The sequence below is a fragment of the Oncorhynchus masou genome, chromosome 31 (genome assembly GCF_036934945.1).
Source record: "Oncorhynchus masou masou isolate Uvic2021 chromosome 31, UVic_Omas_1.1, whole genome shotgun sequence".
Classification (NCBI taxonomy): domain Eukaryota; kingdom Metazoa; phylum Chordata; class Actinopteri; order Salmoniformes; family Salmonidae; genus Oncorhynchus; species Oncorhynchus masou.
The window spans coordinates 61,011,882-61,038,109 of NC_088242.1; the positions used below are offsets into that span (position 1 = coordinate 61,011,882).

The window sequence follows — 26,228 nt, forward strand, 5'->3', positions numbered from 1 at the left end:
ACTAGTCCAACGCTCTAACCACTAGGATACCCTAATGCCCCAAGTGACTCAGCCAGAGCCCAAACTTGAACCCGATCAAACATCTCTGGAGAGACCTGAAAATAGCTCTGCAGTAATACTCCCCAACCAACCTGACAGAGCTTGAGAGGATCTGCAGAGAAGAATGGGAGAAACTCCCCAAATACAGGTGTGCTAAGCTTGTAGCGTAATACCCAAGAAGACTTGAGGCTGTCAAAGGTGCTTCAACAAAGTACTAAATAAAGGGTCTGAATACTTATGTAAATGTGATATTTATTTTTATTATTTTTTCCAAACATTTTTAAAAACCTGTTTTTGATTTGTCATTATAGGGTATTGTGTGTAGATTGACAAGGGATTTTTTAATTTTTTAAAATACATTTTAGAATAAGGTTGTAACGTAACAAAGTCTGAATATTTTCCGAAGGCACAAAAAAATATATAGAAAGGTAAAATGTCAAATGTTGGTCCCATGTTTCATGAGCTGAAATAAAAGATCCCAGAAAATGTACAAACGCACAAAAAGCTTATTGTTCTCAAATTTTGTTCACAAGTTTGTTTACATCCCTGTAGTGAGCATTTCTCCTTTTCCAAGATAATCCATCCACCTGACAGGTGTGGCATATCAAGAAACTGACTAAACAGCATGGTCATTACACAGGTGCACCTTGTGCTAGGGACAATAAAAGGCCACTAAAATGTGTAGTTTTGTCACACAACACAATGCCACAGATGTCTCATGTTTTGAGGGAGTGTGCAATTGTTATGCTGACTGCATGAATGTCCACTTGAGCGGTTTTTAGAGATTTGGCAGTGGAACCAGCCCAGAACCTCCACATCCGGCTTCTTCACCTCCGAGGTCGTCTGAGACCAGCCACCCGGACAGCCGATGAAACTGGGTTTGCACAGCTGAAAAATTTCTGCACAAATTGTCAAAAGCCATCTCAGGGAAACTCATCTGCGTGCTTGTCGACCTCACCAGGGTCTTGACCTGACTGCAGTTCAGCATCGTAACCGACTTCAGTGGGCAAATTGTCACCTTCGATGGCCACTGGCACACTGGAGAAGTGTGCTCTTCACGGATGAATCCCAGTTTCAGCTGTACCGGGCAGATGGCAGACAGCTTGTATGGTGTCGTGTGGGCGAGGGGTTTGCTGATGTCAACATTATGAACAGAGTGCACCATGGTGGAGGTGGGGTTATTGTATGAGCAGGCATAAGCTATGGACAACAAACACAACAGCATTTTATCAATGGCAATTTGAATACACATCACCTCATGTTTCAGCACGATAATGCCTGGCCCCATGTCGCAAGAATCTGTACACAATTCCTGGAAGCTGAAAATGTCCCAGTTCGTCATGTTCACCAGACATGTCAACCATTAAGCATGTTTGTGAAGCTCTGAATCGACGTGTACGACAGTGTGTTCCAGTTCCCGCCAATATCCAGCAACTTCGCACAGCCATTGAAAAGGAGTGGGACAATACTCCACAATTAACAGCCTGATCAACTCGAAGGAGATGTGTTTTCTGATCCACGCCTCTACTTTTTTATAAAAGGTATCTGTGACCAGCAGATGCATATCTGTATTCCTAGTCATGTGAAATACATAGATTTTTTCCTAATTAATTAGTTTAAATTGACAGGTCCTGTGTGGCTCAGTTGGTAGAGCATGGTGCTTGCAATGCCAGGGTTGTGGGTTCAACCATTGGAGACCAGTATGAAAATATATGCTCTGGAAGTTGCCCTGGAAAAGAGCATCTGCAAAATAAACATCTTTTCCTTATATGAACTGTAACTCAGTAAAATCTTTGAAAATTTTGCGATCACATGTTTGTTCAGTGTATTCATTTGATTTACATACTCTTTCACCCACTTTATACATATGCTCATACGTATACTTAGTGGTTAGTTTATTTATTAGGTACACCCATCTAGTACTGGGTACGACCCCCCTTTGCCTCCAGAACAGCTTGAATTCTTCAGGCCATGGAAACATTGCTCAATTGGTATCGAGGGTTCTAAAGTGTGCCAGGAAAACATTTCTCACACCATTATACCACCGCCACAAGCCTGTACCGTTGACACCAGGCAGGATGGGGCCATGGACTCATGCTTCTTACGCCAAATCCTGACTCTGCCAACAGGAACCTGGATTCAAGGCAAGGTTTTTTCAGAGTGGTCGTCTGCTGCAATAGCCCATCCGTGACAAGAACCGACGAGATGTGCATTCCGAGATGCCATTCTTCCCACTCCTGTTTGTAGCGCGCCTGTTAACTTGCATGATTCTTGCCATTCTCCTTCGATCTCTCATCAACGAGCTGTTTCTCGTCCACAGGACTACCGCTGACTGGATGTTTTTTGTTTGTTGCAAAAATCTCTAGACACTCTCATGCGTGAAAAGCCCAGGAGGCCAGATGTTTCTGAGATACTGGAACCGGCACCTGGCACCGACGATCATACGATGCTCAAAGTCGCTTAGGTCACTCATTTTGCCCATTTGAACGTTTATTTGAAAGGTAACTGAATGCCTCGATGCCTGTCTGCCTGCTTTATATAGCAAGCCAAGGCCATGTGAATCACTGTCTGTCGGAGCGAACCATTTTCGTGAACGAGGTGGCCAATGAGTTGGGAAAAAGTATTTGCCCTCTTTCTGATTTTCTCTATCTTTGCATATTTTCAGATCTTCAACCAAAACCTAATATTAGATAAAGGGAACCTGAGTTGACAAATTACAAGAAAATTATACTTATTTTATTTATTTAATTAAAAGTTATGCAACATCTAATTCCCCTGTGTGAAAAACTAATTGCCCCCATACACTCAATAACTGGTTGTGCCACCTTTAGCTGCAATGACTGTGACCAAATGCTTCCTGTAGTTGTTGGTCAGTCTATCACATCACTGTGGAAGAAATTAAGCCCACTCTTGCATGCAAAACTGTTTTAACTCAGCAACATTTGTCGATTTTTAAGCATGAAATGCTTGTTTCAAGTCCTGCCACAACATTTCAAATGGGATTAGGTCTGGACTTTCTCTAGGCCATTCCAAAACTTAAAATGTGATGCTTGTTTAGCCATTTTCATGTAGACTTGACTGTGTGTTTTGGATCATTGTCTTGCTGCATGACCCAGCCGCACTTCAGCTTCAGCTCACAGACGGATGGCCTGACATTCTCCTGTAGAATTCACTGATACAGAGCAGAATTCATGGTTCCTTCTATGCCTTAAGTCGTCCAGGTGCCGATTCAGCAAAGCATTGCAAACCATCACACTAGCACCACCATGCTTGACCGTTGGTTTAAGGTTCTTACTGTGGAATGCAGTGTTTGGGTTTTCGCCAGGCATAATGGGACCCATAAACACATATATTCCTAGGTATTACTCCACTGTTGGATCTAGAAACACAAGCATTTCTCTGCAAACTTGTGTAAGCGACCAATAAGCTTGGATTTGATACCTACATCTGATTTTATTTAAAAAAAAGAAAGATTTATTTTGACAGGGAAGACATATTGAGACCTAGGTCTCTTTTCCAAATGTGCCCTGAATAATACAATATAAAATACACATTAAACACAAAATGTAAACACATTAGAATTCAAAAACACTTACAGCAGATTTAAACATGGGGAAAGAAGACAGATGTTTCATAGTGACCCTGAAAACATATGTATATCTCCTTAAATTGTTTGAATAATGCATCGATTTTAAATACTCTGACATTGACTTCGTTATCAGGACTTCTGTTGGTACATCTTGAAAGGCAAATCAAATTTTCATGGATGCTTCATGTGTAATTTCTCTGCTTGGGTAAAGTGAGACCTGAGTGGGCTAACTCTAACATGCTAACTCTAACCCCCCCCACCACCACCACACACACACACACGCACATAAACACAACATATGTAAAAAGTAGTGTAAAAACCCAATCTAAGTCTGAGTGTACTCACTGAGTTCTGAGATGCTGCCTACGCGTGTGGCAAGCAGGCACTGCTCGATGGAGCGCAGCTCCGACTGACTGTAGGCATGGCCCTCCCCACTCTTCCCTGACCGCTGCTGGTCCCGATGCAGAGTCAGGCTCTCTGGTAGGCTTAGCACACCTTTGAGGAGGGAGAGAGAAAGGAAGGGGACAGAGAGCAAGAGAGAGAGAGAGAGAGAGAGAGAGAGAGAGAGAGAGAGAGAGAGAGAGAGAGAGAGAGAGAGAGAGAACAAGAGTAGGATGAAAGGGAAGAAGTGGAAGGAGGAAAGAGACAGGTGGTTAAGAACAGACAAATGCGTAAAAACAGTAGACAGTCTCATGATGGATCAATACTTATTGGATCACAAAATGGAAAATAAGCTAAAACTAGAAAAGTACAATAATCCTATGCAGGAAGAATAATACAGCACAAGTGGGTACTTTTTTATTGAGGAGAAGTGACTTTTCCATCGCAGGAAAGCCTAATGTTCATTAAATATGTCAGTTTGTACTGTACTGCAACAGGTGAACGGTTTGGCCCAAAGCTCATGGTCAGCCATCTTTGTAGAGGGGACATTGAGGAGTGTATTGTGTTTCTGTCTACGCTAGCAGTCACTGTGTGTGAGGAACAACACCTGGCAGTCTCTGTCGATGAGATAGGGTGTAATTGTTTGTTGTTTACAACTCGAGGCATTGGAGCAGGAATGTCACATTTGACTGCCTGTGCTTCATAAGAATATTATTGTGTAGAGATAAAAATAAATTTAAAAAAGGTTCTAAGATGATTTGTTACGATGCGGGATGGTGCCTGCTTTGATTTGACTGTCTACCAGGTAAATTCTACCTGTTGCTGAATTTAGGTTACCTCTGTGTTGTCTGTTCACACTGCTATGCTTTATCTTGGCCAGGTCGCAGTTGTAAATGAGAACTTGTTCTCAACTAGCCTACCTGGTTAAATAAAGGTGAAATAAAAAAATAAAAAAATTCTGTCCAAACATTTGCTATTATGCTTCGTACGTGCTGGATTGGGTGCAATTCATACCCAGTTTAAAGGCGCCAATTAGGACACAGGGGTTTACTTTCTTCCTATTTTGTTACTTTGATAATATGCTGTACATGTAAGAGCTCTGTTTTATTTTAAGTTGATTGATTGTACAGCAGTTGGATTTGGAATTCCATCGCATTTATTACGGCTACTGTGATGTATTTTAGAGAGATAATGTCTCCTCTCTAGTGAAGTGAGTTGGTATGACCCAATCCGGTTACCAACTGATATTTATGCATGTCTGTTTCAGGAAGGGGTAGACTGCTGGTGATAGTTATCTCCCTGTCTCCGTCCGCCATTTTCAATTCAAGATGCTTGTTGTGAGGCATTCTTAAGCGCAGCTCAGTGGTAAATAGATGTAATATAATGTATAGAGTGTTTGCTAAACAGTTTTAAAATCTAGCTTTTCTTGTTTTTGTGGATCCATTCTGGATATTCATGTCGACTTCCATCATGGCCGTGAGACAGCTTACTTTATCACGATTCCACACTTGCTTATTGTGTTCTTTATTAAGATTTGAACCATCAGGTGGCCATGTTAAATTATAGTTCCTCATTTAAAATACGTCTATTTAGCTCTGCAGATATCGGGGTATGTGCTTATTTCTATGTTGTAACTATCCCTCTTCAGTTTGGCTCAGATGGAGTGTTCTACCTAAACTAATATCGTGGAAGCAGTTTCATCATGGCTGCTGCCACAAAGCACATTAGTCATTCTCTCCTGCTCAGGGGATGATGAGGCAGATTGCTTTCCGTCCCATTTCAGACTTCCACATTTTATATTTTTCCACAGCAGCGCAGTGCTGCTACTGCTTCCCCCCTACTCACCACTCACACCTGCAGTGTGTCAAATTTAAAAAATGTCTGTAACCAATGGCTCTATTCTCCCCAGGCAGAGGGGAAAGTAGCTTTGGTTCAAACACTTCCTCATTCTCAATATGCAGCTAATTCAATTGACTTGCTGCCAAGCCCTGCAGTATACAGTACACTAGTCATCAGTCTCCAAGGAATAAACAGTCTTTAAGGGAATTTAGTAATCCTCCTCTGACCCATTGGACATGATTAGACTAATGTGTTAAACATATTACATTATCTGAGGCCTCTGTTTTGAGAGTCCAAACATTTCTTATTTTTTTGTTTTTCTCCTTCAGGGTCGCGATGGTCAGAATATTGAACTGATCAAACTCAGTCACCATGGAGATAGAGGGCCGTGATGCAGGTAGAACAGGTGTTGTGTGATGCAGAGCCACAGTGCACTATTCAGTATCCGTGACCCCTCCCATTGTACACCTCAGTCAGGTACACTACCTTGGACCACGTACAAACACAAGTCCCTCTAACAAAGGACACTAGACCCAGTCATCTGCTATATTAGGATAGGGTCAGATGTCTGATGCAGCACCAACCAAACCTAACTTTACAGTACCAACCAATGCCTTGGTTGGTACTACCCTTTACAGATAGTCTGGTCCCAGATCTGTTTGTGCAAATCATGACAATGACTGTAGGTGTTGGCAATAGAGCACAACCAGATCTGGGACCAGGCTACCTTACAGTAGACCAATGGCAAAGAAACAACCAATTTTCCTTCAACAACCACCTGGGCATATCATGGATGTCTCTGAAACACCTTTTTTAATATCGTTCTAGATGACAATGTGGCCCCTTTAACTGCAGCGTGTGCAAAGCGCCAGGTAATCCAGCTTTAAGCACTTAAAGCAGTGTGGGGCTGTCCTGGCATCTCCCCAGCCCGCGCCCGCGCCCTCGCCTGCCAGCACTTTCACACCATTATATACAGTACCTAGCTAAATGGGGATCTAAGGGAGAGCTGTTAGGTTACCACATGTTCCTCCAACTTTGACGTGCAGTGATTTATCAACACACCAATCATTTGTGTGGGGAGAGTAACAACAGCCGCATTTGTATGGGGGTAAGTGTCTAGTATCGTGCACTAAAACCTAGAAAAGGCAACCCCAAGAGGACTCAGGGGGATGCTATGAGTTCCAAAAACACTAAAGTATAGGGCCTTCTCGAGTGGGGCAGCAGTCTAAGGCACTGCATCGCAGTGTGAGATGTGTTACTACAGACCCAGGTTCAGTCCTGGGCTGTACCACAACCAGCCATGGTCGGGAGGTCCACAGGACAGTGCACAATTGGCCCAGTGTCATCTGTCTTAGGGGTGGGTTTGGCCATGGGGACTTTACTTGGCTCATCGTGCCCTAGCAATTCCTTGTGTTGGGCCAGGTGCTGGCAGGCTGTCACCAGTTGAATGGTCTTTCCTCTGACACCTTGGTTAGGTGGGTCATGCTTGAAATTGGGGAAAACATTTTTATTTAATTTTTTTCATCCAATAAATTACTGGGTGGTTATACATATGGAGTGTGCGACTCTCTTTGTTTTTAGAGAAAAAGGGGGGTAGGCAAGTCATAAGCTTGGCTGTGCTGGCTGGCACCCTCTTCCCAGAGGACCACAACATGCAGGACATGACCTGAACATCCACTTAGCCCATGGGTGTCCAGCCTGTGCCAGACCTGAGACTGGAGGGAAGAAGAGAAGGAGAAAAAAAAAGGCCTAACATACTGATGAGCGAGTTAAGACTCCTTCCTGTTCTCTCTCGGGTCCCTCTGTCTGTCTCTCCATCCCTTGGCCGTCCTTCAGTCAGACCAACACAGTTCTGCTGGAGCTGGACAGGCTTTACTCAGAAGATCATTGAAAAATCAGGATTACCAACGGGCTCTAGAGAGTTGTTTACTGTGAAACTTGGCCAAAGTAAAGACCTGTATCAATGTCCTGAAGCAAAAAACGTGGTTTCCTCAGTTTTTGAGCATGTAATTTTCCAATGTATTAATTGATTTATATGTAGGAGTGTTTGCTTGAAAAACACCTTGCAAATGTGCAAATTAGCTTTTGGCAGTAACTTCCCTGACGTTACTATGACGCAGGGTGCAGAATCATGCAGTGATGGTGCAGCACCAGCTGACAGTGAAGTGTAGGCTGCTCACAGGCTTGGCTGTGGCAAGGTGACTCACTGCATTCTAATGCAAACCAGTGAAGCAACAGCCCGCAGGGAAAAACTGCTCGAGTTCTTACACACACACCAGCCACAACCACAATACAGTACCCACTTTTTCTCTCTCTGTGCGTGACAAAAAGCCATGCCAGCACTCCTCTCCTGATGATGTCCCTGTCACTGTGCTGTGGATTAAACCTGGCAATATTCAGCCACCCATCGGAGAGCAGATAATTAACTTGTATTGTCTGAAGTTGTTGTTTTACAAATGACAGAGGATTCTGTTTTGCAATGACAGAGGTCCCTCTGACATTTGGTGGCAGCAGTGGGATCCAGTAACCGCAGGGTATCACCTATCCAACCATTGAGTGTTATTGGTTTGAAAAACCAGGCATTTGAAAAATACATTTCAGCCTTTGCATCTATTTGCCTTGAGGTAGAACCCTTTTGGGTTCCATGTAGAACCCTCTGTGGAAAGGAACCAAAAAGGTTGTTCTTCAAAGGGTTAAATAACCTTTATTTAACTAGACAAGTCAGTTAAGAACAAATTCTTATTTACAATGACGGCCTACCTGTGATACAGCCTGGAATTAAACCAGGGACTGTAGTGACACCTCTTGCACAGAGATGCAGTGCCTTAGATCGCTGCCCCACTTGGGAGCTACGGTGAAGCTGAAGAACCCTTTTAGGTACTAGATTAGAGGTCGACCGATTAATCGGAATGGCCGATTAATTTGGGCTGATTTCAAGTTTTCCTAACAATCTGAAATTGGTATTTTTGTGTGCCGATTTGCTGATTAAAAAATAAAAATAAATAAATGTATACCTTTATTTAACTAGTTAAGAACACATTCTTCATTTCAATGACGGCCTAGGAACGGTGGGTTAACTGCCTCGTTCAGGGGTAGAACGACAGGTTTTCACCTTGTCAGCTCGGGGGATCCAATCTTGCAACCTTACAGTTAACTAGTCCAATGCAATAATGACCTGCCTCTCTCTCGTTGCACTCCACAAGGAAAGTTGCTAGCTAGCATTAAACTTATCTTATAAAAAACAATCAATTATAATCACTAGTTAACTACACATGGCTGATGATATTACTAGATATTATCTAGCGTGTCCTGTGTAGCATATAATCTGACTGAGCATACAAGCATACAAGTATCTAAGTATCTGACTGAGCGGTGGTAGGCAGAAGCAGGCGCGTAAACATTCATTCAAACAGCACTTTCGTGTGTTTTGCCAGCAGCTCTTCATTGTGCATCAAGCATTGCGCTGTTTATGACTTCAAGCCTATCAACTCCCGAGATGAGGCTGGTGTAACCGAAGTGAAATGTTTCAAACGTCACTCGCTGAGCCTTCTCGTAGTTGTTCCCCTTGCTCTGCATGGGTAACGCTACTTCGATGGTGGCTGTTGTCGTTGTGTTGCTGGTTCAGGTCCAGGGAGGAGCGAGGAGAGGGACGGAAGCTATACTGTTACACTGGCAATACTAAAGTGCCTATAAGAACAGCCAATAGTCAAAGGTTAATGAAATACAAATGGTATAGAGGGAAATAGTCCTATAATTCCTATAATAACTACATCCTAAAACTTCTTACCTGGGAATATTGAAGACTCATGTTAAAAGGAACCACCAGCTTTCATATGTTCTCATGTTCTGAGCAAGGAACTGAAATGTTAGCTTTCTTACATAGCACATATTGCACTTTTACTTTCTTCTCCAACACTTTGTTTTTGCATTATTTAAACCAAATTGAACATGTTTAATTATTTACTTGAGGCTAAATTGATTTTATTGATGTATTATATTAAGTTAAAATAAGTGTTCATTCAGTATTGTTGTAATTGTCATTATTACAAAAAACAAAACAAAAAAACAATTGGCCGATTAATCGGTATCGGCTTTTTTGGACCTCCAATAATCGCCATTGAAAAATCATAATCGGTCAACCTCTATACTAGATAGCACAATTTTTTCTAACAGTGTGCCTGTGCCAAGTGACTGCTATTGCTATTCAAATAATCCACATGTGTGAGCAACTGAGTCATGAGGTTTAATGCATGAGAAAGAGAGAGAGAGAGAGAGAGAGAGAGAGAGAGAGAGAGAGAGATAGAGAGAGAGAGAACAAAAGAGGGGGGGAGAGAGAGAGATCCTCCAGGCAAGCCACTCTTTACTGAAGGATGAATACATTTATGTTTACAGGAGCCCCCCCATCTCTCTATGAATGCTTAGTACTCAATAATAGGGTTGTTTTAAAGTGGACAGTCTCATCCAGCCTCATAGAGAAGATCTGGTACATTAAAAGCAATGGTTTGGAACACTGAGTCTGTTCTACTGCAACTGGGAGTACATAGTAGCTACAGTAACTTTTAAATGTAAAAACAAAAAACGATTACTGTTTACTTTGTCGATGTCACTGAAACATTGACTATGAACTCATTGCTGAAGTAATCAATGTTATGAGCACACATCCATCTGAGCTACTATATAGGCTTAATAGAAGAAAAACAACAACCAAAATGTCGGGAGAAAAGCGGGAACAGAGCACGGTTACTACAGTAGGCTGAGGTGCACCATTGCAGTATGCAGTTTGACTTTCCCCATCATTTGAAGAAGTAATATCACATGCCAATGCAGTCATAACTGTCCTAGCTGTGTTGTCTATCTCTACCGCCCCCTGTCTGTAGGGATGAATGCCTAGCATGCAGGGGCAGGAACAGGCCCTGCCTCTCTGACTTTCCCAGACTTGACTTTTGGAGTTGTGACTTCGATGTGGCTTTACCCTGCACTTAAATCTATTTTAGAGGGATGCACGGAGCCTGGTTCTCCCCCAGAAAACTCTGCAGGTCCATGGGACTAGTTTCCCTAGGTTTCTCCACAGAGCAGGGACGACACTGAAATAGAGAACTTTCTGTCTGCTAAGTCACTCTGTGCTCTGTGTACTGTGCACAATGTTGCAGGGGATTTTGAAGATGAATAATGTAACTTGTAATAATGTGAATTGTTCATGTGACTTGAACAAAATAAAAAGAGATAGAGAGGGCGAGAGAGAGAAAGAGAGTGAGTGAAAAAGAAATGTCTATATGTAAAAACACATGAAAAAAGAAGAATAAGGTAGAGAGAGAGAAAGACAGAGAAAAGAGAGAAAGAGAGTATTTCCTATTCTACCTTTACATCTTTGCAGATTCAGGGCCCTATAAAATCCATGACGCTGAGAACGCGGACGAAATCACAGAATCCAGACATTAAAACATAATTTAACAATATTCCAAAATGTTTTGAACATAGTAGGAAATCTACTAAACATACTGAATTTAATATTCTAAAAAAATTATACTAATAATAATAATTTGCCCAAGATTATGATAAGACATTGACAAAATGGATAAGTGTATTCCTTAAACTTTCTGAAGAGGCAATGGCGCAGGAATGGCCCTGTCTGTTTATGCACGTTTGTCTACCACTTTCTGTAGACGTTAGCAATGATGCTTATGTGATGACTGGTAGAAGGAAAAGCATTCCCAAAAACAATGTTAACTAGCTACAAAGTACCCTATGCCTACCTGGCATAATGATATCATCATTATTTGCATCAATCCAGTGGTGATTTTTTTAGCCAATTTTGCAACCACGTGTGCTACAGAAACACCTCTAACCAAAGCAAGTCTCTTCAAGGGTATCTACACACAAAAATGTACATTTCGTAGAGTTTTTACCCAGACATCAAAAATAGTTTTTTGATGTGGTTTAATCATTGTTGTGGACATAGAACTTCCAATTTTGTTGTTTTTCTATTAGAAATGTGTGACTCAAACCGGGAAAAAAACCAAGAGAAAACTGAATTCAGGAAAAAATCGTAATCAGGTAAAAAATGTAACAGATTTTATATGGCCCAACGGATTGTACTGTATCAAGTATGTGGACACCTGCACGTTGACCAACTCATTCCAAAATCATGGGCATTAATATGGAGTTGGTCCCCCCTTTGCTGCTATAACAGCCTCCACTCTACTGGGAAGGCTTTGCACTAGATGTTGGAACATTGCAGCGGGGATTTGCTTCCATTCACCCACGAGCATTAGTGAGGTCAGGCACTGATGTTGGGCGATTAGGCCAGGCTCGCAGTTGGTGTTCCAATTCATCCCAAAGGTGTTCGATGGGGTTGAGGTCAGGGCTCTGTTCAGGCCAGTCAAGTTCTTTCACACCGATCTTGACAAACCATTTCTGTATGGACCTCGCTTTGTGCACGGAGGCATTGTTGTGCTGAAACAGGAAAGGGCAGCCCCAGACCATTATTCCTCCTCCAGTTGGCACTATGCATTCATCTGTTGGACTGCCAGATGGTGAAGTGTGATACATCACTCCAGAGAACGAGTTTCCACTGCTTCAGAGTCCAATGGCGGCGAGCTTCACACCACTCCAGCCGACACATGGCATTGCGTATGGTGACCTTAGGTTTGTGACGTTACTTCCAGAGGCAGTTTGGAACTCTGTAGTGAATGTTGCAACCGAGGACAGAAATTTCTACGCGCTACGTGCTCCTAGACGTTTCCACTTTACAATAACAGCACTTACAGTTGACCGAGGCAGCTCGAGCAGGGCAGAAATTTGACGAACTGACTGGTTGGAAAGGTGGCATCCTATGACGGTGCCACGTTGAAAGTCCTTGAGCTCTTCAGTAAGACCATTCTTACTGCCAATGTTTGTCTATGGAGATCTCATGGCTGTGTGCCTGATTTAATACACCTGTCAGCAACGGGTGTGGCTGAAATAGCCAAATCCACTAATTTGAAGGGGCTTCCACATACATGTATATACATATATAGTGTATGTCTGTAAGGGGTTAACCCTGATACTGCACGTGGTCTCCAGTGGGATACTGGCCCACTCTGGGCTCCGACATCGCCCTGCCAGAACAGATGGTGGCCATATGTATACAGAGAGGGATCAGACATGATGGAGCAAGCCTGAGAAACAGTGATGTAGAAATTAAGAGAGAAGGGAAAACAGAACATACAGTGCAGTAGATGACAGCTTTAGTCTCTCTCATGCGTTGATATTTGTAGTGGTAGAAATACAGCTGTGAGTGAAATGTCTAGGGTTGGATCTGAGTTAGAGGAGAGGAGAGGGACAGATGCCTGGGATGATTGTACAAGTGCTGGAGTATGGTCTTCGCCTGGGATACCCAGCAACCACAGTACGGTCTATGACGGCCACCGACCACAAATCTTTAATGGGTTAGTACTGTACCAGCCCCAGGAATGTGTTTGGAGTTGGAGGTTACAACCACTCTGACGGAGATAGATCACACATGCCCTGGGAGAAAAGATCTCTACACATCTCTACACACTCTGCACGTGTCTGCTTGGATAAGTAATAGAACACGGTCTAGGGAGAGAGCTTTTCAACACGCTATCAGTCACACACACATATTGTAAACACGCACATACTGTACATACACACGTGCACAAGCGCACACACATTCACACGCAAGCACACGCACATATGTATGCACACACAAATGCATGCACATCACACGCGCATGCATGCCAGCACACGCACAAAGAAATTTAGACTACGACACAGAAAGAATTATGCATCAAACTGTGCATAGTAGTAGTCTATAAATCCCAGTAAGGAGAAGAATGTATAGTTTTTGCTTACAATAACGCGTTCATTTGAAACTTCCATTTAAATTTCAACCAACAAGGATCTCACACAGACACACACAAAGGGACTACCTGCACATGCACAAACACGCATCAACAAAACTCATGAATTCCACCTGTCGAGGATTCAAAGCTTTCTGCCTCTTTCAACCTTGCTGCACTGGAGGAGTGGGCTGCCACCTGGAGAGAGCCATGCGAATGAAGAATACATTCAGTCCTTTGTAACCGTTTGCAAGCCAGTACAATTTCCATTACATCTGAAAACTTCCCTACTGCTCAGTGTATAAAGGGCTAGGAAAGAAACAGAATTTGGGGGAATTGTTTAGCACTGAAAAAAGGAACTTCCAATATGCCCTTATGCCGACATAAATGGCAAAAGGAAATGAGAGTGCATACATGTGTAACAATTTATATTCCTAAGGAATATATAGACAGTCATTTGACAATACACCAGCCATTTGATTCCAATAGTTATGGCGTCACGAACAATTGACTTAGATGGAAAGCCTCTCTATACTTCCATACTGTCTGATCCTAGAACACCATTCACCCAAAGCATGTTCATCTAGTCTCCTCTCTCATCTTGACTAGCCTGTTTCCACATCTGGTTGTGCTTTCTTGCCAACTCCCATGGTCATTGTCACACCAAACAACGGCCATCGCAGTTGGCAAGACGGAGTAAACAGATATGGGGGGCCAGACTACCTCTTGACAGCATGTTGATGAGATATCCTGTCTGTTGCAATGAACAACATTCTGCGAGAAGGTTATCTAATGACTTTTCTGCGAGAAATCAATACGTCATTGCATCTCCTGTAACTAGCTATTCATCTTCAAAATGAGAACACAAAACAAACGAGTTGTATCTATATTAAATGACTGGGCCTGGGTGTGTGTGTGCATGCGTAAGTAACTGTGCCTGACTGAAGGATAACTGACGGGTAGAGCGATAGAGAGGCTGACAGATAGAATGAACAGAGCAATCCCAGGCCCCTGAGCAGATTGTCCACAGCCCCGGGTGGATGGCATCACACAGAGACAGCTGACAGCCTGAGATAAACCATGAGCGTCATGATACTGACACACACACACACACACACACAAAATAAGGATGAGGTCTGATTGACACACAACAGGGACACAACCCCAACCTGCATTACGCAATTCCCTCCAATATAAGAAAAAAAAAACGTTTTCTGTAAGCCCTGTTATTTTATCCTGAGGTAATAGCTAAATTGCTTTCTGTTATTCACCTCTTTTTATACAATTTCTTCTGTCAAGGGTAATACCCCTGCGTGTAATATACATGAGTCACATGCTCCCTGCAGGATGCTTTCCAGACAATGCCAGCAATCACAGGCAGCAGAGAGAGAACAAGAAGGAAGACACTGAGCAGGTACTATGCTCCGATCATTCGCCTGTGACTGTATCTATCCCAAAGCATGCAGATACAGCTAGACCTGTCCTGGCTATTCCTTCACTTGACATCAACCCCATCTCTTTTATCAGAGTGGACAAAGGGCAGGATGTGTGTGTGTCCGTGCCTGTGTGTGTGTGGTGTTGAAGGCATTGTTATATAAAATCACAGTCCTGATGACTAGAACATATGTCTTTGAGAGGACAAATGAATCGTTGACAAATGCACTTTGCAACACATTTTACGATATATAACACAACACTGTGCTATAGTAATTGCTCATATTGCTCCAGAGGCTCTGGTGCAATTAAAAATATGACTAATTTCATAAAATGAGATTTGCTGCAGGGGGATATTTTCCTCTGGGTCATTGTACACGGAAGACATCATATCCAGACGCTTGTTAACATTGGGACCATTCAAGTCCCACTTGAATCCATGCTGTATATGAGAATAAAATACGAATGCGAAACAATTGTATTTTTTTTAATTCAATTTTAACGAACAATGGAAATAGAATCCTTGTGGCGGTGGAGCTTGAGTGCTAAAGTCTAAAATGACACTCAGTAGGTCTACTCATCCAACCCAGCATGAAAAGAAACCAGGGCAGTAACTACAGCATGATACTAAAATATGAATGTGAACGATCCTGCTGGATTTTCTCCTAGGACCTAAAGGAGAAACTCCTAAAGGAACAGTATAATTTCAAATCAAATCTAATTTTCTTGGTCGCATACACATATTTAGCAGATGTTATTGAGGGTGTAGTGAAATGCTTGTGTTCCCAGCTCCAACAGTGCAGTAATATCTAACAGTACACACATCTCAAAGTAAAGAATTGAATGAAGAAATATAGAAATATTAGGATGAGCAATGTCGGAGTCAGGAGTACATATACATATATGTGATGGGATGGGATGTGTAGACATTATGGACATTATTTGGATAGAATATGTAGTATATCTGAAGAATACATAGGATAGAATATGTAGTATATCTGAAGAATACATAGGATAGAATATGTAGTATATCTGAAGAATACATAGGATAGAATATGTAGTATATCTGAAGAATACATAGGATAGAATATGTAGTATATCTGAAGAATACATAGGATAGAATATGTAGCATATCTGAAGAATATATAGGATAGAATATGTAGTATATCTGAAGAATACATAGGATAGAATATGTAGTATATCTGAAGAATACATAGGATAGAATATGTAGTATATCTGAAGAATACATAGGATAGAATAGTGTATGTACATCAATAGTTGAATAGGATGGCTTTGACTAGAATACTGTATTATACATTTGTAATGAGTAAAACAGTATGTAAACATTACTACAGTGACCAGTGTTCCATCATTAAAGTGACCAGTATTCCATTATTAAAGTTACCAGTGTTCCATGTCTATGTACATAGGGCAGCAGTCTCTAAGGTGCAGGGTTAAGTCGGTTAGTGACAGTGACTACATTCAGGGCAGGGTACTGGGCGGAGGCCAGCTAGTGATGGCTATTTAACAGTCTGATATCATGACAGATGTCCAACCTCTTGATTATTCCTCTTCTATGTTGTGTTGCTATTGACTAAATGTCAGAGCAGATAGCTCAGGGTCGACAATGGAGAGGAATCCCGCCAGGAGGAGATAGCAATCAGAGGGGATGGTCCGGTGACTCGCTAGAAAGACCACCATGTGCTGAAATGTGAGATTGGGACGAGCACAACAGGAAGAGATTCATTTGTTTGGTGTCAGATGCTCCTCTGTGATAGTGTCAGAAAATGGGCAGTATGGTGTTCTCTCCCTCCCTCCCTCCCTCCCTCCCTCCCTCCCTCCCTCCCTCTCCCTCCCTCCCTCCCTCCCTCCCTCCCTCCCTCCCTCCCTCCCTCCCTCCCTCCCTCCCTCCCTCCCTCCCTCCCTCTCTCTCCTCTTCTCATGTCTCTTTTCATCTCCTTCTCTCTACCTCTCCCCTCTATCATACGCAGGCGTCAAAGGTTAATGGTGTTAGAAATGAGAACTGGATAGAGGCACAATAAAAAAGTAATTCCCTCACAGTTTCTTTATATTCTAGGCATATCCCTCTACCTCTCATGTATATGGTAAGAGAACATATAAACCCTATTCACACACTGCAATCTACATAAATCTACATCAGAAGAAGCCCTCATCCTCCTGCATTTATTTTGTATTCTCTCTCACACACACATCCTGCCCCTCTCTTTTTTCTCATAGACACACACACACACACACACACACACACACACACAAACAAGCTCATACCATGCTCCATAACATAACACCTTGCTGTGCAAGCAATATCGATAGGGTTGGAACAATTACTATATAACCACGTAAGAAACGTTTTTTGGATGAAAATGTCATGAAAATAAAATAAACGTTATGACCATACAAAAAAAACTGCCAGGTATTGGTGCGGTTGAGGTCATTTCTGCGATAACGTGGACTTTTAACAACGTGATGACGGGGTTATGTGTTTGTGAAGCTAGCCACAATAGTTGAATTTGCGGTTCACCTTCAAAATAAAGGTCCCCCTTTGAAAGTGATGCAGAAGGTTTGAATTGGCGGAATCATGTTATTAAACAAGTTTGGAGTGTTGGAATGTGAGGCAATGACATGGGTTATCAGTCTACTCAGTGACACCCACAGAAAACAACTGTAAATAGCTTATGCAAATATTAGCGTCACAGCTCTTATTGCGGGAAATCACCTCCCCAGTCAGCCTATTGTGCATATTGACATTCATATTGCACTGTACATCCTTAGCTAAGGATTGGGGATCGATGAAATGGGGTATCAGTATACTCAGTACCCAAGTACTTTTTCCCCAAAGTCCTCCTCAAGAGTTATCAGGCTCCAAAACATCCATGCAGTATTGTTTTTCCTCTGGAATAGTTTTTAATACACATAGCAGGTTGACTGGTACAATAAATGTGGTTCAATTCACAGTGGTTTCATAGTGGGTGTCACTGTGTAGTCTGATATCCCATGTCATTGATCCACAATCCATAGCTAAGGCTGTATAGTGAAATACGTATGCTTCCAATGCAATTCTAAAGTCTAATATGTCCAGTGTGATTTCAACAGATTTTTGTCAAATTGACAAATTATTGTCTTTTGTTAAATTTATAGAATAACGTTCCAAACTCGTTTAGCACGATCTATTCAATTATGGCATGATTCCACTATTTGTATTCATTGATAGACTTTTATTTTTAAGGTAAACCGTAAATTCCGCTATTGTGGCTAATCCTTATTGTGGCTAGCTTCACATAGGTGGGTCCGACCACAATTATTCAAATAAGAACTGTTTTATAAATTAGGGGTATTTTAGATGATGACAGTTAGCTAGATAGTTAGCTAGCTAACTATAGCTATAGAAACAGATTATGTTGTTTTGCTTTTTTGGGGGGGAAGATCATTGTTTGCATCAAGTGGTGCAGCGGTCTAAGGCACTGCATCTCAGGGCAAGAGGCATCACTACAGTCCCTGGTTTGAACCCAGGCTGTGTCACATCCGGCCGTGATTAGGAGTCCCATAGGGTGACGCACAATTGGCCCAGCATCATCTGGGTTTGGCTGGGGTAGGTCGTCATTGTAAATAAGAATTTGTTCTCAACTGGCTTGCCTAGTTAAATAAAAAAAATCCATCAGCTAGCTAGCTTTTTTATGACCAGCACTGTCCAGAGTTTGGGGAAATTTGTCTGCACTTGTGTGGCAGCGGCAGGTGCACGAGACAAAACATTACCAGCATCATAGCATCGTTGTGACATATGAAATACAAGTGACAAGTGTGATCAATGTGTAATAACTACGTAAAACATTTATGAACGTGTTAAACTATTATGTGACGTGCAGTCATATTCAGGTCCTGATTGGTCAACAAGCTTATTTGACACATCAAGTGTATCTTTTTCCCCCGCAAAAACCCTAATGGTGTTCCATAATTGATGGGTACATTTCCTGCTTTTACTTCCTACTTTGCTCGTATGGGTCAGAGATATCGAAAGCTGGGGAGATTTTAGCATGTAAATCTTGGTGGGGCAAACTCCCCCAATTTTTTTTAGATGAATGCCAGCAAAGCCACAAAACAACACACCACTAAACAATACATTAATTGCACTATAATGGTGACAAACGGTGCCCACAAACTGTTAGGGCCTACATAAAGCTGTCCGAACAGCAGAGCCCTTCTTTTCAGCACCAAGGAGTGGGCGGAGCCTTGTCTGGCAGCCAAACAGTTAATTCAGCCTCATTTACTGCCTTTAAAAAAACATAGCTGATATGGCTGACTTGCTTAAACAAATGTGGTTTATACTGACAATTGAGATGTACAAACTGTGGCATAAGGGGGTGACAAGCGGATAAGAGGCAATCCGTAAATTTCTATTAAGACATTAATGAACGAGCTAGGATGGATGTAGTCAATATAACTATTGGTTCAGCACCTTTGAAATGTACAGTGATAGAATTCAGAACATGGGCCGTTCTTACAGTGTTCTCCCTGTACACCAAGTCAAAACCATAGTATAAATAAAGGGGGCATATAAGCAGACAATGAAACCTCTTACCATATTCAATGATTTCTCTAAAACAGTCTATAGGCTACATGTGCACCACCAAGTCAGAACAGTAGGCTAAGTTATAAGGTGGAAATGCTTATCCTTTTAACCCTTAAACACAGACTTGGACCACACACCCAGTCCACTGAACAGCAGGCTAGTGATTGCTTTGCAACGCTTGCAGTTAGCCACTGATTCCTTCCAAACCACTCATTGTTGAATATGCGATTTCCAACTTGTAGTATATTGTTTATGTCTAATAGCCAATGAGCAACGATATGTTTTATCTATAATTTATCTTCATAATTTATTTTCATATGACCATGATTGAAAAGGATTTGCTAGTAGATTGTCAACTTTATTCATGATGATGACTGCTTGTCTATCTTGTAAGCTAAGCTTTTGAAAGAATGATGTTGACATGATCAGTCCAATCAAAGCTACGGTATATATAACATGATTTAATGTCATTTTATCTGTGGCCAATTAACTTGAGCCTTCTTGGATGAGCACTTCTAATGTAACTCTATGGCAGCATCCAAGGGGCTTGAATATTTGTGCTCTCTTTGTGGTAACGTAGTGTCCCCATGAGTGACAGAACACTGAGCCAGTCACGGTGCATCTATAGAACATTACCAACCCCTAAGCTCCGTATTTCTGCTGGCTGCCCCACCACCACAGAAAGCACTGAGCTAGGCTGAAGCACCTGCATTTTGGAGCTGCCTTACTCAAGAAATTAAAAAAGAGACCATGTTTGTATGCGGCTTTATTAACTCAATGATTAGATTTTTTGACATTGTTTGCAAACTGATATGTGACATTTATTCATAACAAAATAACATGCAAAACAGGCAACCATTTTTTATGTTTTTTTCTTTTTAGCTAAACAGGTGGGGTCGCCACTGATCATAGGTTAAATAGGGGGTGCGTATATTTGTACTGTTTCACTTCATGTATAAGTGGGTAACCTGTATGAGTGTGAGGCGTGGAAATGTGTTTTTTGATTATTCACCCTCGGAGAGTGGGGTCACGGCCAGGGATCAGCAATTATTGACAGTGACCCTGGAGCAATTAGGGTTAAATGCCTTGCTCAAGGGCAGATTGACAGATTTTTCACCTTGTAGGTGCCGTGATTCAAACTAGCAACCTTTTGGTTACTGGCCCAACATTCTAACCATGAGGCTAACTGCCACCCATATGGATAATGATGAGATACTTATGGATTCTCTCTAACAATTCGTTGTCAACAGAGCGGAACGTCTCTCGCCTATTCCTCTCTTAGATTAATGGATACATCATGTTATTTTAATATTTTTTTCAATATTCAATGAGGGGTGTTGACGTCAACGGCCAATGGAGAATGAGATGCAATGCTAGCCTCATGAATATGCATACACCGTCTCGAATTTCAACAGGGATAACTCTGATGTAAAGTGTTTTTCTCAAAGTTGCCAGGATGTCACGTGCATCACACTTATACTGAACAAAAGTATGAATGCAACATGTAGGTCCCATGTTTAATGAGCTGAAATAAAAGATCCCAGAAATGTTCCACATGCACAAAAAGCTTATTTCGCTCAACTTTTGTGCACACATTTTTTACATCCCTGTTAATCAGCATTTCTCCTTCCACCTGACAGGTGTGGCATATTAAAAAGCTGATTAAACAGCATGATCATTACACAGGTGCACCTTGGGGACAATAAAAGGCCACTCTAAAATGTGCAGTTTTGTCACACAACACAATGCCACACATTTTGAGGGAGAGTGCAATTGGTATTCAGACTGCAGAATGTCCACCAGAGCTGTTGCCAGAGTTGTCTACCAATGTCGTTTTAGAGAATTTGGCAGTACATCCAACCACACCAGCCCAGGACCTCCACATCCAGCTTCTTCACCTGCAGGATCGCCTGAGACCAGTGACCCGGACAGCTGATGAAACAGAGGAGTATTTATGTCTGTAATAAAGCCCTTTTATGGAGAAAAACTTCCCAGATTTCCTGGGCCTGTCTCCCCAAGTGGGTGGGCCTGGCTCCCCAAGTGGGTGGGCCTGCTCCCCAAGTGGGTGGGCCTGCTCCCCAAGTGGGTGGGCCTGGCTCCCCAAGTGGCTGGGCCTGGCTCCCCAAGTGGGTGGGCATGGCTCCCCAAGTGGGTGGGCCTGGCTCCCCATGTGGCTGGGCCTGTGCCCTCCCAGGCCCACCCATGGCTGCGCCCTTGCCCAGTCATGTGAAATTCATAGATTAGGGCCTAGTTAATGTATTTCAATTGACTGATTTCCTTCTATGAACTGTAATTGTTGCATTCGTTTTTGTTAGTATATATCAGTATACTTATAACAACCTAAGCATTACGAAACTTCTATTAGATAAAATAAGCCTCATGCATCAAAATAGCAATTCATGTTTATCTTGGCTAAATTTGTCACTTTCATTGCTCCCCATACAAAAACTCCTTATCTGATTAATAATTAAGGGTCTGCTTAACGTAGACAGATTTTGGGCAGAGATAGGGCTCTCGCTTCGCCTCCCTCTCTCTGTATGGGTACACTCACAATAGCCGCCAGTCCACCCATTATGCCATCATTGACTTGCATGAGGATGCCCGTTCTATTCATTCTATTTCTATATTTTTGCTATTCCAACAGTTATTACAGAAACAGCGGTCATTTGGCTGCCCAATTACCATTATCCGCAATTCCATGACCATCACAGCCCTAGATATTGAGGAACATATCTGCTTCTTCCTTTGGGGGAAATAATCACTGATAGCTGCAGCCATGCCAACAGAGCCCAACAGAGCACAGTCAGTCCCCCACTGTTTCCTGTGTCACTACAGAAAGGAGCACGCTAGCACAATACACCTGCACAAACACACACACATGCTCACACACACAGACATGCTTTCATTCCTGAATAACCTCCTGACAGAGACATGCACAATGCTGTCTTTCTCGTCCTCTCCTCCTGCTCTTTATGGAAGAAAAGGTCATTCAAAGCTGTGTGTGTGCGGTTTGAAAAGAGACACTCCATCTATCGTCAACCAGGGAAATAACAGAGCTCAACTGACTGACAGAACATCTAGAGGAGAGAGTGTCTTACCTGAAAGCATTATTATCATCGAGTATTATCTTTAAAGATCATTTTTTCTTTCCCTCTTAAACGTGTGGAATCATTAGTCTTCTCCGAGTTGTTTCGGGAACTGAGAGGTAATTTGTGAGAGAACGAGATCCAAATTGGTCGGTAATTGTTTAACTCACCTAGGGTAATCTATCATTTTGATTGTGTAAAATAGCTGGGTGTAATATTGTGAACAGTGGAAGTGGGCCACATTGGCAGAGAGTGATGAGATGGGGGCCTTGTGTTGCCGTTCCGTACCGCAGTCGACTTCTCCAGGGAACGACCCTGACTGTTAGGGACCATTTCCCGCCCAATTCTCGGTCACTTTCATAATGGGAGAACACCATGTGAAGGTGAAAGGGTCATCTAGATTCAACACGTCTACATGGCAGAGAATTTAGGAGTCATTTCAGAGGAAGAGCCCAGGTCAACGTCACTCTTTTGACAAATAAATGTGGAAAATGTTTCCACATAGAGGAACAATGTTGTTTTCGGGGTGACTGAATGATTGTGGCGGATGTTAAGATGATGATACACATCAGCTCATAGTTTTAAGAGTGCAGTTTGAAGTTTGGCAGCTAGTTACAGTATTGACCTCACTGTCCTTCCAACAAGTATTTCACACTGACACATTCAACTGTACAGTACACACACAAAGTAAAGAGGGCTGGGGATGCATAGCACCAAGAGCACAGCATTAAACGTCAAACAATGACCCACACCAGCTTCTTTTTCTACAAAGGACTACTTAGTCTAATATATACAACCAAACCAGGATTATTATTAAAGGTTAAAACCATCCTCCCCAACTGGAGCCTATTTCCTTAAACGAATCGCCCCGATAATGCCAAACCAAATATTGAAAGTATCACATTTTGGAAGCCTGCCCTGCCTTGACTACAGTCAGCTGTAGCAGTAGGTAGGTAGGGTATTTCCCCCCCAGATGTTTTCCCAACCTCTCCGCCAGGGCATACTGGCTCTGCTATGGGAACCAGGTACACTGGCACAGTGAAGGCAACTGGATGGGAAGGGCCCAGGCATACCCAAGCACACACTCATGCGGCGCACACACACACACACACATGCGCACATACATACATGCATGAACGCACAAACACACACACACACACACACCCTCTTCCTTAGCCCTGTTATTGCTTCACTTTACACAGTGCACAGTTCTACTTGGACCAGAATACACACACCCAAGGAATATGAATGTCAAAAGGGAGCCATTGTTGAACTGACTGTATAGGCCCAGTGTTGGACTAGTTCATTAGGAGTGGAGCTCCTTTTAAATACTGGACTCTTTGAGACTTGTAACACTTCTGGAGTTGCTCTCTATAGCCCAGTGACTGGATATCAACAGCAACGCGTCCATTTTTCATTAAATACATTGGCTCTCTAGTGACAAAAACTTGCTTGAAAAGGATTCTGTAGTTGTACTTCAGGCCAAAAGCCACTGAACTTTCCCATGGCTACAGCTTGTACACTACTAAAGTACCACTGAAGTCACACGTCTATCAACTACTTTCATCATCGTCTTCTTCATCTTCACGGATGTACATGTGTAACCGGTTTGAAATGGCTAGCTAGCTAGCGGGGTGCGCGCTAATAGCGTTTCAATCGGTGACATCACTCGCTCTAAGACCTTGAAGTAGTTGTTCCCCTTGCTCTGCAAGGGCCATGGTTTTTGTGGCGCGATGGGTAACGGTGCTTCGAGGGTGACTGTTGTAGAAGTGTGCAGAGGGTTCCAGGTTCGAGCCCGGGTAGGGGCAAGGAGAGGGAAGGAAGCAACACTGTTATACATGTATAGTCCATCGTTACCATCATCATCAGGCTAAGGGTCAGTTATAAGATGTAATTAACAGTGGTCCAGACCCCAGGCTGCTCTAGGCATTGCTGGGCCATTGTGGCCTTATAGCCCTGCATGAGCAGAGACTGGGATCTGCCAGCTCAACAGAGTTAAGCATTAAAACCTGACCTTTCAAAATGAGGCAGAGCCGTTTCGAATGCATGAGGCTACAGCTAAATAGTTTTTCTGTGGGTTTGAGAAGTTGGGAACAGTCTTGGGTATTTGGCAAAGTCTTTTATTTCTTCTCCAAAACATCAAGGCAGTACTACGGTATGTAGGCTATGATACTGAAGCCCTTTTGAAATAGGAAAGGTTTGGTACAGTCAAAAGTAATGTTACAACAGTGCCATTGTTACTCTTACCAATAGTTCTAGCATAAATTAAAGTTGACATCATATTTGTCGTTTTGCAGGGACTATAAAGCACTTGTATCCTCTCCAGGGTCCGGAGAGTCAGAGCTGCTTTGCCACAGCTCCCTGTAGTAGAAAAGTGCTTAAAACCATTGGACACAAATAGATGAAGCGTTAACTTGTTTTCCAAATGTTCAGCTTGCCTCATTCCACTGCTCTCGGCCAACTACCCACATAGTACGAAACTGGGTGAGGTTTATATAAGCTATAAGGATTGGAAGTTTCTAGTAGTGGCCAAGGACGGGCGTCATTCAATGCTTGGCTGCTATTATACAAATGCTTTACGATGAGCTAAAGTATGATTTGACATTGATTTATTGTGAAATTAATGAGCGTTAGATACTGGTCCTTGTACGAGTAAATGACTGTGAAAAGTGGAAATGAGGAGGATATTAACTGGCACATGATCGACAGACAGACAGGCAGACAGACAGACACTGAGCAAGGTGAGTCATTCTGAAGATCACTGACATTTGGAGGCCTTGAGTGGTGCAGTAACACCTGGCCTTTGATCTATCAGAATATACAAGCACCATCACAACTCGTCTTTTAGATAAAAAGTAAAGGACTTGTGACTTTGACCAAACCGCCCTTCCTTTTTAATTGAAGGGCTTGTTGTTCTGCTTGGTCATAATGTAATTGATTTTCTTGTTTGTGTTATTCATTACCCTTAACCCATTACAGCAGTCTCTTGCCTTTTTCACAATAGACACACAGATGCATTATATAATGCTGAGTCGGCTGCCAGAGAAATTACAGCCAAGCTCTTGATGGAGGCTTTGCTTATGAATAGAGGGCCTCCGCCTCAAAGCCAAAGGCAGCCAGCCTTCAAGAAGGGTTTTCCAAAACACTTAGCTGCCCAATCCAATCAGAAATGCATACGTGACTGCTTGTGTGCATGTGTGTCTACATAATAATCTGAGTGTGTTTCCATTCCAATTTACAGATGCCCCCCTTGTCCATGTCCAAGGTTGCAAAATGTTGTTCACTCTCCTCATGTAGATTGATACTCACTGCCCTATATGCACCATTTGTTAAGTCTCTAACTACTTTTTACTTTTTTATGAACTTGTTCACACACACATACTGTAGTCCTTTCAGTTCTCACAGCCATGTCTTCTTAGTGAATAGACGATGAC

General features: G+C 42.4%; 1 protein-coding gene across 2 annotated transcripts in view; it reads right to left on the reverse strand.

The window, feature by feature from the left end:
• btbd11b (BTB (POZ) domain containing 11b) overlaps positions 1 to 26,228 on the reverse strand; it is a 124,673-nt gene that overhangs the window by 38,580 nt on the left and 59,865 nt on the right. For both annotated transcript variants that reach the window (XM_064951582.1, XM_064951581.1), the window contains exon 2: positions 3,974 to 4,123. In XM_064951582.1, the coding sequence (XP_064807654.1) occupies positions 3,974 to 4,123 (150 nt within the window). The remainder of the gene's footprint in view (positions 1 to 3,973; positions 4,124 to 26,228) is intronic.